Consider the following 11,759-nt stretch of genomic DNA (forward strand, 5'->3'; position numbering starts at 1 on the left):
ATGTGGCTTGGTTCCTTTCTGCTGTACGCGGTCCATGTATAGTAATGCTGACCGTTGAAGAGCACTTTTCAAAACTCTCTTAAAAAACGGAGAAAGATACGTATAGAGAAACCTTTTTTGTTTATTTTTTTAATAAAATGTATGAAAGGAGAAGAGTTTTAAAGAAAACAAAAGACAAAATCGGATTTTGTAAGAGTTTTTTCGATACTTAAAAAAAAGGGGGGGGGTCAAGTTTTATGATAAACCTGTGGATTTTTGAAGAGTTTTTGAGCTCTTTTCTTATAATGTACTTAAATTTTACCCTTCCGGAACACTTATCAACAAATAAGCAGAAAACGTTTGATTTTCTGTAAATTTTATCAATTTTTTTAGGGCTCTTCCGTGAAGAATGTATGAACCCATTCTATGAAAGTTCTTTTAACAATTGTTGCTATTAGTAAAAACTCGCCCTTTACGTTCCCAAAATTATTGCGAGGGTGAATAATTGGGACAGTAACCACCGGATCTCAATTAGATTTAGCAGAAAAGGAGAGAATTTTTTTCGGGAAACAATTGGTCTAGTTGATGGAAACATATTTTTAATTTTCCTAAAGAAACTCATCGTTTCACAGTGTTCATTTTAACTAAGTGCAGGAGTTATTTTTGTTCATTTCTGGCAAAGGTTGAATTTACTTTAAATCTTTAATGCCTAACGGTGTTCCTATCTCCTTAATGCAAAGAGAAATTTAATTAGAATTTAGAAAAAGGAACCAAGAGAACAGTTGGTTCTATCTCAGATTTCTTAAAGCTAAAACTGTGACCTGCGGATAAAATTTTTTTTAAATATGGCAACGTATTGGATCAACTTAACAATAAAAAAGCGCCACAAAGATTTTACACTACACCAAAGCTGTAGATTTTACGCTAGGGGTTTTCCCTGTTTTCTGTTTCCCTTTCGTGTCCACAATTTCCTAATTGGTGTTATTAGAAATTGTGCAATGTATCCCTTTATCTGATAGATCATTGAAGATGCAACTATAAATACTCGCGATCATCACAAAAGCTCAAACCAGTTGGTGCTCCCGTTCCTCGCTGACTTTTCTGCTGTAAGTATAGAGCATTTTTAGCTTTTTCCCCGCCTTTTAACTGTAGGCACTAAGCAAGCGATTGAGTGTCGTATTAAAGTAAATTAAAAGCAACGAATAGAAAAATCTTCTTTTTCTTTTTTTTCAAATTCACAATTCAGTGTTCAAAATATACACTGTACCATCTCGAATAACCGCGATTCGCGTTGTTCGCAGTTTAAGGACGCGTTTTCTTTGACTATGCTTCGAGGGTTGCACTGATTTTTTACCACCGGAAACCCCCAAAAAATCAACTTAAAAACGCCCCAAAATTCGGGTTTTCAAAATTACAACGGTCCCCTAGTTGCAGAACCACAGAAGGAAAAGATAAATATTATGTACGAAAGTTAATTTTTTTTATATAATTCATGCATACAAACGTGTTAAAAGTGAACATTTTTATGTAATCATCATATAAAAAAATGTTGTAATTTTCGTGAGCCTTTCGCGAACATACTAAAAATACTTCTAATTCGCGAAAAGCTCGCGAAAATGATGACCTATTTTTTTATATAATCGTTACATAAAAATGTTCACTTTTAACACTTTCGCATGCATGCATGCGCATGCATCATTTTTCATATATTACGGTCAGGTCTGAACTTTGATTTTTTTTTATGTAAGCGTTACACGTTTTTTATATAAAACGATCATTTAGATAACAGATATGTTTTTTTTATACTTTTTTTAGAAAAACAAAAATTTGTTCTGCTACTAGGGTCGCCTCACGGTTCACGGTCAAGGAATCCGGTACCTACTTCCGTGACGTCACCGGACATGACAAACCTGATCTCTTCCTCGTATACAATGCATTCCTTCATAAAGAATTGACAGCCGCTTGATAAAGAGACCAAGTTTGTCATGTACTGTGACGTCACGAGCATACCGGCTCCGTTCCCGCGTAAAAGTGACCGCTTTGAAGGGATCGGTTCCTAAAACAGCTTTTTTTGAAATTGGGAGGCGGTTTCAAGATTTTTCCATATCGCCATCGTTCTTTTCGTAAAATTTTCCATTGGTATCAGTTTTTAGTATGCAAATCCCAAACCTTGCATCAGGCCCATTAAGTGCTTGCACTTAGCTCAGTTTGCCTGAATTTGCCTTAAGGTGATTCGATGGACGCCATTTTTTATGTTAGAACGACATGCGATTTATCGCATCGATTAGTTCCATTTTTTAGCTACTCACAATTTTTCTCAAATTTTGAGATCGCAATTCTATCGTCAGGAGACTTATCAATTTCGACAAACAAATGCAACGTAAGAAAGGCGTGGTTTTTAGAGGAAAAATATCGCATTCGATACCGATATCGGAACTGCACTCGAATGCGATATTTTCTCTCTAAAAAAACCACGCCGCCTATATTACGTTGAATTTGTTCGTCAAAACTGATAAGTGAATTCTTTAGTCTCCTGACAACAGAATTGCGATCTCAAAATTGGCGAAGAATGACGAGTAGCTGAAAAAATGGAACTAATCTATGCGATATATCGCATGTCGTACCGACACAAAATATAACGTCCATCGAATCTTCTTAAGTGCATGTCCGCATTTCAAATTAATTGATTTGAATCTGTCTATGTCTTGCAGGTTGACCGTTCTACAAACCGAAGTCACCATGATGCACAAGCTATTCACTTTCCTCCTCCTCGCCGTGGTAGCCCTATCCATGGTCGCTGTCAACGTCTCCGCGTGTCTGACCAAAGGTGCCAGTTGCAAAGGTGACGGTTCCATGGGAAACTGCTGTTCCGGTTTCTGCTGGCAAGCCAACCCAAGCTCACCAGGATCCTGCACATGAAAAACATAAACTAGAACTCCAACCAGGCCCAACACCACCGTTCATGTTGCCCCGTTTCCCAACTTATGAATGGATACTCAAACTCGTTTGTACATAACTCCATAGCTTTTTCAAAATTCATAACAACACGATCAATTCGTCAATAAACCAAAACCACCACACACCAAACTACCTTCGTCGCTTATTTGAATCCTAAAACCCAAGTTGCCCGGCGCAGTGAAAATACTTAATTAAATTGCGATTTAATGCAGTAAATTTGCAATTTAATGCGATGAAATGTGAATTTTTTGTAAAAAAATGCAAATTTTAAACAATCAACTAACTGAGTTGTATGAGATAGAAAGATAGGCAATTTGCAATGCATTGAAAAATTCCAAATTATTTCAATTATAATGTAACAGATTTTGATAAGAGGTGTCCCCTTCAATCGGTTGATAGGCAACATACACAACACTCAATGCAGTAGCAATAATCACGCCATTCAGTTACAATAATATTTTCAATTCATGCTACTATGGAATTCTAATGGATTCAACCAAGATAACCCAAATACATCAGATGTGGCCTAAGCTGAATTTTAAATGTCTTCAAACAGGAGAACAAATGAAGTCCATCTCGGAAAACAATTAGGTAGCATTTATTATATTCTGGTTAAGAAACGGCACAACCAGAGAGTATGGTAATTTTCATCAAAATTATCGTGAAAGTAACAGGATTTTTCCTTATTGTTACAATAATTTTGGTGGTAGATACCATACTGTCTGGATGTGCCGTTTTTTAACCAGAGTATGGTAAATGCTGTCCAACTTTTTTTCCGTGATGACTTTAAATTTTGCGGACGTATTCCTTGTAATCGACAAAAAATTTACAAAGAGTTTCAAGTCGTCAAGTTGTTTAAATTTCTGTATTGAAAAGAAGGGGGACAATTGAAATATGATAGGAAATAGGCAACCTTGAATGCATCAGTCGGGCTGATTCTCTCGCCCAATTCCATGGATATTTAACCAAAACCAGCATAACTGCATTGCATGTTGCCTAACCTCTAGGTACGTGGTTTTGCACTTTCGCCATCGATATACTCTATAAAAAAAGGTAACGTCTGGTGCAGTTAGGTTGATCTCGGTTAAATCCATCAAATTCGTAATCACTGGTAGTGGGACTTAGCCGCTCATACAAAAACTGTGTCTATCTAGATTGCAGTGCCGTTTTCTGCAAATGAGCTGAGGAAGTATGACTGTTCTTGTTGAAGACTTAGTATAGACCTTTTTTCGTTTAAGTGCATCCACGTGTGTGCTTTATAAGGTTCGTGTCGATTTGTGTCCAGACAATGTGCAGCCCGACATAATTACAAATGACACATAAATAATTTCGATGAAAGTTGGAAAAAAAATACATAAAAACCGGACGGTCTGGGGCGAATAAGTACCGACCCCTTCTCCAGCCAATAAAATTAAACTACAAATTGAAAACCTTAAAAACCTCCTACCATCTCGCCAATGCTCAATCTACTCTACTCATTTGCCCAAAAACGTTCGGGTTTTTATGTGTTTTTGCATCTTATATCCCAATTATTTTTTGTGTCATTTGCATGGGTATAGAGATAGTGACAGACGAAAAGATATCTATGTAGACATAGCCACTTAGGTATATGATGCACACTCATGGTTGATTTTTGTGCAAAATGGGCATGGCGATGCACAACCCGGCAAACTTGTGCCTCAAATACGGTAGATTGGAATTTTAGGTAGCTTTTATCGTAAATACAATCTTTGAACTGAAAACTTCAACCTTATCATAACGTGGTCGTCATAATGTGGTTTGAAAATGTTTGTTATTATCATATTGTTTTTGAACGAAATTCCGTTCGAATTTCCTTCGCTCTTTCAACTCAGTATTCTCTGAAATTATCGCTAAAAAATGTGGAGTCTTCTAAAAAAAATCATATTAGGTATGCCTGCAAAGACACCGCAAATCCGCAATTGAAACCCATTATGGTTTGGGTATTTTTACCATTAATATGGCAGGATCTATGTTCGTGCAAAAATCACTTCCCCAGTAAGCATAATCTTTGAAAACCATTTTGCAAAGTCAGAAGAAACTGTTATACATCATTTTTCAGGAGACCCTTTTGAGTAGGTACATTATAAATGAAAATTACGTGAAAAAGTCTTTAAAAATATTATGTACTATTTCTGTAAGAGTTTGTGGATATTTTTTTTTTCAAACATTTCAACTGGCTAAAAACAAGGGTAGATATTTTAAGGGTGTTTTTTAAAAAAAAATTAAATTGCCTATCTCGTAAATTTTACTTAAAAACATTTTCCCAATCAGTCCCCTGAAACACCATTTTCATGATAGTTATTTACAGATTTACCAATTTTTTAAAAGTTTCTCAACAGGCATTGCTATTGTGGTCACAGAATTACCATCAAGTTTTATGCAGGTTTTGAATGTTAAACGAAGTTACATCTAAATTTTACTATAAATTAGTCAGTAGTAATTACTACTGTATCCGTCATCAATAATAATAATAATCCATTGATGGATACAACACGCGTCAATCGAAGAAGGAAAACAGCTATCACGAAAAAAAGTTAAATACATAAAAAAAAAAAAAATAAATAAATCATGAGCTATTTATCTACCATCAAATTTATAGATGCGTTTTTCCTCATCTATGAGCAGAATTTTTTCTCGTCTGTGCGTCCACCAATCTAGGTAAAAACTAGATGAAAAAAATAAACAAACAAAATAAGGAAAAAACGTGACTTAAATTTTGTCCAACTGGTGCTTGCTGTGGCGGGATTCCCGACCGGTGTTTCAAATCGCGCATCAAAAAATCAGATTTAATGTCCAACTCGCATTAATCTTATTGGTTTAATTTTGGCGCAACCTCACACCGTAGCGACGTTGTTTTGGCGCGTTTCTTGAACTTTCAACTTCTGCCGCCGTATAAACTCATACACGGAGCCTCCGGGATTTCCCCTAGGATTGGGTCACTCCAGTATCGTTTCGAGGATAATCAAAATTTAGCTCTAAACCAAAAAAAAAAAAAAAAAAAAAAAAAAAAAAAAAAAAAAAAATCAACATTTCTACTTATTTAATTTTTTCCGAAGTGTTCCACCAACTTTTGTGGGAGGGAAGCGTATAAATATTATGACACTCTCATCTTAGCCTCAAAGTTGTTCGCTCTTCCGAAGCTCTCTCGTTTTTCTGTAAGTACCTTTTTGCTTTCTTTTTTTGGAAGATATTTTATTTAACTTCAACGTAACTACTACAAGAATATTTCTTGTATCTAAGTATATACATGATTTAAAACTAAACGAATTTCATTACATTAAATTTACAAAGTGACGTTATATAGAATCATTCTTAGTACCTATTAAGTGTTAGCATTCCTAACTGTTATCCTTTCTGCTCCTGGTGACTCCCCACTTTGAGGAAAATGTAGAGTTAAAACTACCTATGTCAATGATGTTCCATTTGAGCTCTTGATTAGTAGAATCTGTGACCCATTACAATGATATTTTTACCGCAAAAGTAAATTCACCGCAACGTAGATGTAAAAATAGCACTTTTTACACGTATGATCACTATTAAGTAAGCGTTCACATGAAACACCTCTAATGTAGTACTTTTAATCGTTAGCTTTTTCCCAGCGCATCAACGGTGAGAGTCGAATTGTACACATCTCAGTGGCGATTCTGGAAAGTTGGCGACAACGTTTTTCCTCCATTTAAATGCATGTAAAACAATCGATCCTAGGGGAGGCAGTTTGCCTCACCTAGACTCGATATCTTAAATGGATATAAATGGAGAAAAAACAGTGCTGCCAACTTGCAAAGTTGTCACTAACACATCTAGATTTACGGCGTTGTAAATTTCTTATCACGCATTATTTTTCATAGAAAAAGCTTTTTTACTCTCAAAATTTTACCGATGTTTGTTCATTCTACACAGATTATTCTGTACAAATTTTAAACAATAACGTTCATTTTGTTTTTTTTCGTGAAAAACGAAATGAACAACAACAATTTTGAAACTTGCCCGGGCTTTTCGACTTTCATTGGCGATATGTGAATTCAAACTCACGACTTTTCTGTCGTTAAATAGCTTCAACAGTGAGATGCCATTTTTCTGGGTCATTATTTTTTATCACATAGTATATAGGGGAAAACATTTGAATCGTGTATTAATTTACATTTTTTGTTAGTTTTTCGATGCGTCTAATCGCAAAACAGCTACACTGGAAAAAAGTTGCTTGGATCTAGAGTCCTGACTCTATACAACTTTGACAAGAAAAATACTCTTGATTCAATCGGATTCTTGCTTGAATCACAAGGAAATTTGCTTAATTTAAGAAGCTTGGCTCTCGATTCAAGCAAAAATCCAGTTGAATCGAGAGTAATTTTTCTTGTCAAATTTTTTAAGAGTGTAGACTCTAGATCCAAGCGACTTTTTTCCAGCGCACGTTATAAATATTATCAGAAATCTAGTACTGCGGGCTGATTATTGAAATTGATAGACAAAGCTATAGACAAAGGAAACTTAGGGAGCATGGCGCGATCCTATTGGTTGAAACGAGTGGTTTTTACAGACCATGGGGGAAAATGATGAACTAACGGTAGGGTCTCTCGTGGTTAATTAGTCTATTACTTACCTTCTCTGTCCATTGCAACCTTTACCTCCACCGATGGGATTTGCTTATTTTCAGTTAGTCAGCTTTGTCTATCGCTCTGTCTATCAATTTCAATAATCAGCTCTATGCATGCCATGAGATCCTGAGAACCCTGAAAAATCAGGACTATATTAACCACTGGTTTCTTTTCAGAACGCCACACGGAGGATCGAGTCAATCAGAAAAGTCGGACATGAAATTTTTGACTGAAACGGAAAATTTTGATGATTATTTCGTCACGTTTTAAACTTTAAGGGTGCTTCTGGAAGAAAATTTTACGAGGAAAGCAATGGAACCACATTTAGAGCCTCAAAATTGTGTATAAACGGAGCTGTAAGCTTCTAAAGTTTCCAAATTTTGTCCGACCTCTGCTATTGACTCGATCCACTGTGCGCCAGCATCTTCCATCAATTGCTCGAATTTTAATAGAATCTTCTATTTACTCTATCGCAGGTTGACCGTGCTCCAAACCGAAGTCACCATGATGCAAAAGATATTCGTCTTCTTCTTCCTCGCCCTGGTGGCCCTCTCCATGGTCGCCGTCAATGTCTCCGCGTGCCTCTCCAAAGGTGCCGGTTGCAAAGGTGACGGTTCTTTAGGAAACTGTTGCTCTGGTTTCTGCTGGCAAGCCAACGCAGGTTCCATAGGTTCCTGCACATAGGCGTCCACTATCACCACCAGCTCCAACCAATCATCACGCAGTTCCCTGTCTTTTCACCCATCAATGTACATACCGAAAATCATTTTCAATCATCATAGTCCGTCTTGGACGTGAGCCTACGCCATAGGCCCCCATGCAAAACAATGTATATCAGTTTGATCCATGTGTACAGTAAATAAAATGGATACTCGCCATCACCAAACCGACTGACTTTTATGAATATTTGTTCCTTCCCACCAGATATACATGAAGTACCGCCGTGATAGGTAAGAATGTCGAATAAGCCATCAGGCGTTGCCAAATTTCCTTCGAAAAATCGCGTAATTATAAGAAATTTTGTGAATATTTTCCCTCCGATATTTCTGGGGATTTCGTTCGTAATTTGATCGACAAAGTCTTAAAATTTCAAGGAAAAATATTCATAACTTTCCTTTAAAAAACATATTTTTCAAGGAAGAAATTTGGCAACATTTGAATGCTTATACGGCGTTTTTCCTTAGCACGGCAGAATAGATCCCGCATTTCAGATAAGTTTACTTTTCATTTTCTGCGCGCGCGTGGATACTGTGATAGCTGTTTTCGAAAAGTATGCTTATTTGGAACAGGGTCTTGCAGAAAGAAATCGACGGCCAACTTTTTTTTTCCTCATAAAATTTCAGGTTTATCAAAAATCCTCATCGCTCCTATCATTTAAGGTGCCCGACTCCTAAACTTTTATTTTGAATTTTACTTATGTGCCTCAATTTCAAAATTTTCTAATTTACTTATATTTGAAGATTTATAACGTAGTAGCACCTTGATTCAATCTACCGATAATATTTTACGTTTTTGCAAACTGCAGAGATCATTTCGTCGCCCGGCTAACAAAAAGGCGTAACTACACATTGAGTTGAGCCCGATTAAGAACTGAGTTAAATGGACTATAGGGCTCATCGCAAAATGCAGTTACGCCTACATGACAGGAGGGCGACGATATATGAAGATATTATATTCTAAACTATTCTAAATTTTAAGGTACAGTTAACGCACTGGTGTTAGTTTGGAGTATCGAGTGTGTAGATTTAACGAGAATCGACATATCTGCATTACCTGTTGTCTCATTACCTCTCTTATTTTAGTCGTCCAGAAAAACCTGCTGTAAAAACTGCCCGCGCATTTTCTTTGGATTGTAGAGACTGTTCTTGAGAAATTGTAGAATCGAATGATTTCGAAGAAAAGGAAACATTTAATGCAGTAGGGCTATGGTTATGGTTAATGCCTCTCAACTATCATCATCACAAATTTTAATAGTCTTGCCCGGTGGATCTTTGTGAAAATTAAAGTTTAATTAGAAAGTCACGCCAGCTCGTATCTTAATTGGAAAATCAGAATTCGGTCGATAATTTCACGTTTCACTTCAGCATTATGTGCGTGGATCATTTAGGTTTACATATCGATCATGAAATTCCGAAACCATTTATCTCGCTTTGCGACGTTGCAGACTACCTTTTGTACTTCAGCTTTCTATTCAGTTCACTATTCAACGTCAATAATTGAAATAGCCTCCATACACGCTGGGTTTGTCGATTTCCTTTGACATTTTTGCAGTGGTGAATGCATAGCTGAAGTGCGCTCGAGCTAGAATTGTATTTAGCAAATGGGTGGTTTTTATACGAGGATTAAAAATAAACAAGTGGTACGGAATATAACAAAAGAATATGAACTATTCGAAACGATAATCCGGGTATCGGAACTTGGCTGTCTTGAAAACGCCTTCAAATGCGGCGTGATACCTCACGCATTCCGGAGAGTTCAAATAGTTGTATCATTGCGCCGTAAGAATGTGACGGAAGATTAGAATAATTGAAATAGCCTCCATACACGCTGGGCTTGTCGATTTCCTTTGACATTTTTGCAGTGGTGAATGCATAGCTGAAGTGCGCTCCAGCTAGAATTGTATTTAGCAAATGTGTGGTTTTTATACGAGGATTAAAAATAAACAAGTGGTACGGAATATAACAAAAGAATATGAACTATGCAAAACGATAATCCGGGTATCGGAACTTGGCTGTTTTGAAAACGCCTTCAAATGCGGCGTGATACCTCACGCATTCCGGAGAGTTCAAATAGTTGTATCATTGCGCCGTAAGAATGTGACGGAAGATTACAATTTATTCTTAAAAACCTCCTTGATTTTTCTTCTCTGTACGAAGAAAATTCTGTGAGACCCTCATAACACTTCAAGGAATAGTCTTGATTTATTCTCCTTCGGACAAATAAAAAAGGTGCGTAGATTTTGTAGCACGGCAATTGAGATACTTACGTGCTTTGGGAATTTCATCATCGATATATATTAAGCATGATGTCTAATTTATCGTGCGAAGGAAGCAGCTCCGCTTTGGTTATGCCTCGTGATCATGAAGTAACCATCACCGCATTCTCCTGAGCAGTGATATATTGGCCGAGCTGACGTGAATGTAGAATAAATTGCTAACTGACATTTTGAAGGCGTCTCTGTCATGAACATTTTGTTCATTGCCTCCCTTCTTTTCACGCGATATTTTAGGGATTTTTTTTCCAATACCGGAAATTATTCAATGTGACATTCCGGGGAAAAATCTCTAGTTCCTCTATAATAATAATATTCTAAGAAATATTTTCATAAATCGCGGACCATTTCTGATTAGTTTAATGGTTACGACTCTTTTAAATGTTGCATCGCTTTAATGCAATGTTTTATGCAACTTTAATGCAATGAGATATACGCACTTTGGGGATTTTACGGTTGATATGCATTTTTGCTGTTGTATCGTCGATTAGAACATAGTCGATTGATTGTTAGAACAACATTTAGTTTAGGTAATTTAAAACACTATATATATATTATTCTTTCCCTATTGAGATAAGTTAAGAATTTAGTAATAATAATTTCGCATAACCGACAAAACTTCATTATAATTATAGCTTCTGACTATGTAAAAGTAAACAAATGTGGTAGCTTACCATCGAGGATAAGCTACCACATCTGTTTACCATTGTACCTCGATAAAAATGACAACTATCACGTTATGTAAAAGTAACCAGGCAGCGCGAAGCTGGTTCCGGCGTATTTGACCGAGTAAAATGACTCTCTGTCGACGGACCGAAACTCACATCACCATAAAAAGCGGTTCCTAATCCAGCTCCCATTAATTCGTTTTCTGCATAATTGTTAGAGAGCTTCGCACTTCAAACGTTGAGCGCGCTGCGCGTCGGTGCGGATATAAAATTTAAATTCCAGATGCCAACTCGAGTGCCGAAAATCTCTCCGTTCCTTCACATGTCGGCCACTCTCTAAATTTGCGACCCACCGAATGCCACGTCGCGTCGTTTTTGCTAAACACCAAAAGTGCCACGGATCCCATCTCAAAGAAACAAAACAAACTGTGCTGCGCTGCGAGTTCGCACTAAAATGGACGGCGTAAAATGGACGGTTCTACTAAACCATAAAAAAAATTATTTCCGTGGCATTTTTTAAACAAGATGCGCAGATTTAAAGAATAT

General features: G+C 36.7%; 1 protein-coding gene across 4 annotated transcripts; it reads left to right on the forward strand.

The window, feature by feature from the left end:
• The first annotated feature begins 722 nt into the window (after positions 1 to 722).
• On the forward strand, positions 723 to 8,439 carry LOC109035250 (uncharacterized). Of its 4 annotated transcripts, none has more exons than XM_072301384.1 (3): positions 723 to 1,085; positions 2,691 to 2,703; positions 8,043 to 8,439. In XM_072301384.1, the coding sequence occupies exon 3, from the start codon at positions 8,058 to 8,060 to the stop codon at positions 8,235 to 8,237; it is 180 nt and encodes a 59-aa protein (XP_072157485.1). In that variant the 5' UTR covers positions 723 to 1,085; positions 2,691 to 2,703; positions 8,043 to 8,057; the 3' UTR covers positions 8,238 to 8,439. The 4 variants fall into 4 exon arrangements, 3 of the variants coding, with proteins under 3 accessions (XP_072157485.1, XP_018904381.2, XP_018904370.2); XR_011900025.1 differs by having other exon boundaries at positions 921 to 1,085; positions 2,691 to 6,113; positions 8,030 to 8,439; XM_019048836.2 differs by lacking the exon at positions 2,691 to 2,703 and having other exon boundaries at positions 876 to 1,085; positions 8,030 to 8,439.
• Positions 8,440 to 11,759: the final 3,320 nt, after the last annotated feature.

The sequence above is a fragment of the Bemisia tabaci genome, chromosome 6, assembly GCF_918797505.1.
Source record: "Bemisia tabaci chromosome 6, PGI_BMITA_v3".
Lineage (NCBI taxonomy): Eukaryota > Metazoa > Arthropoda > Insecta > Hemiptera > Aleyrodidae > Bemisia > Bemisia tabaci.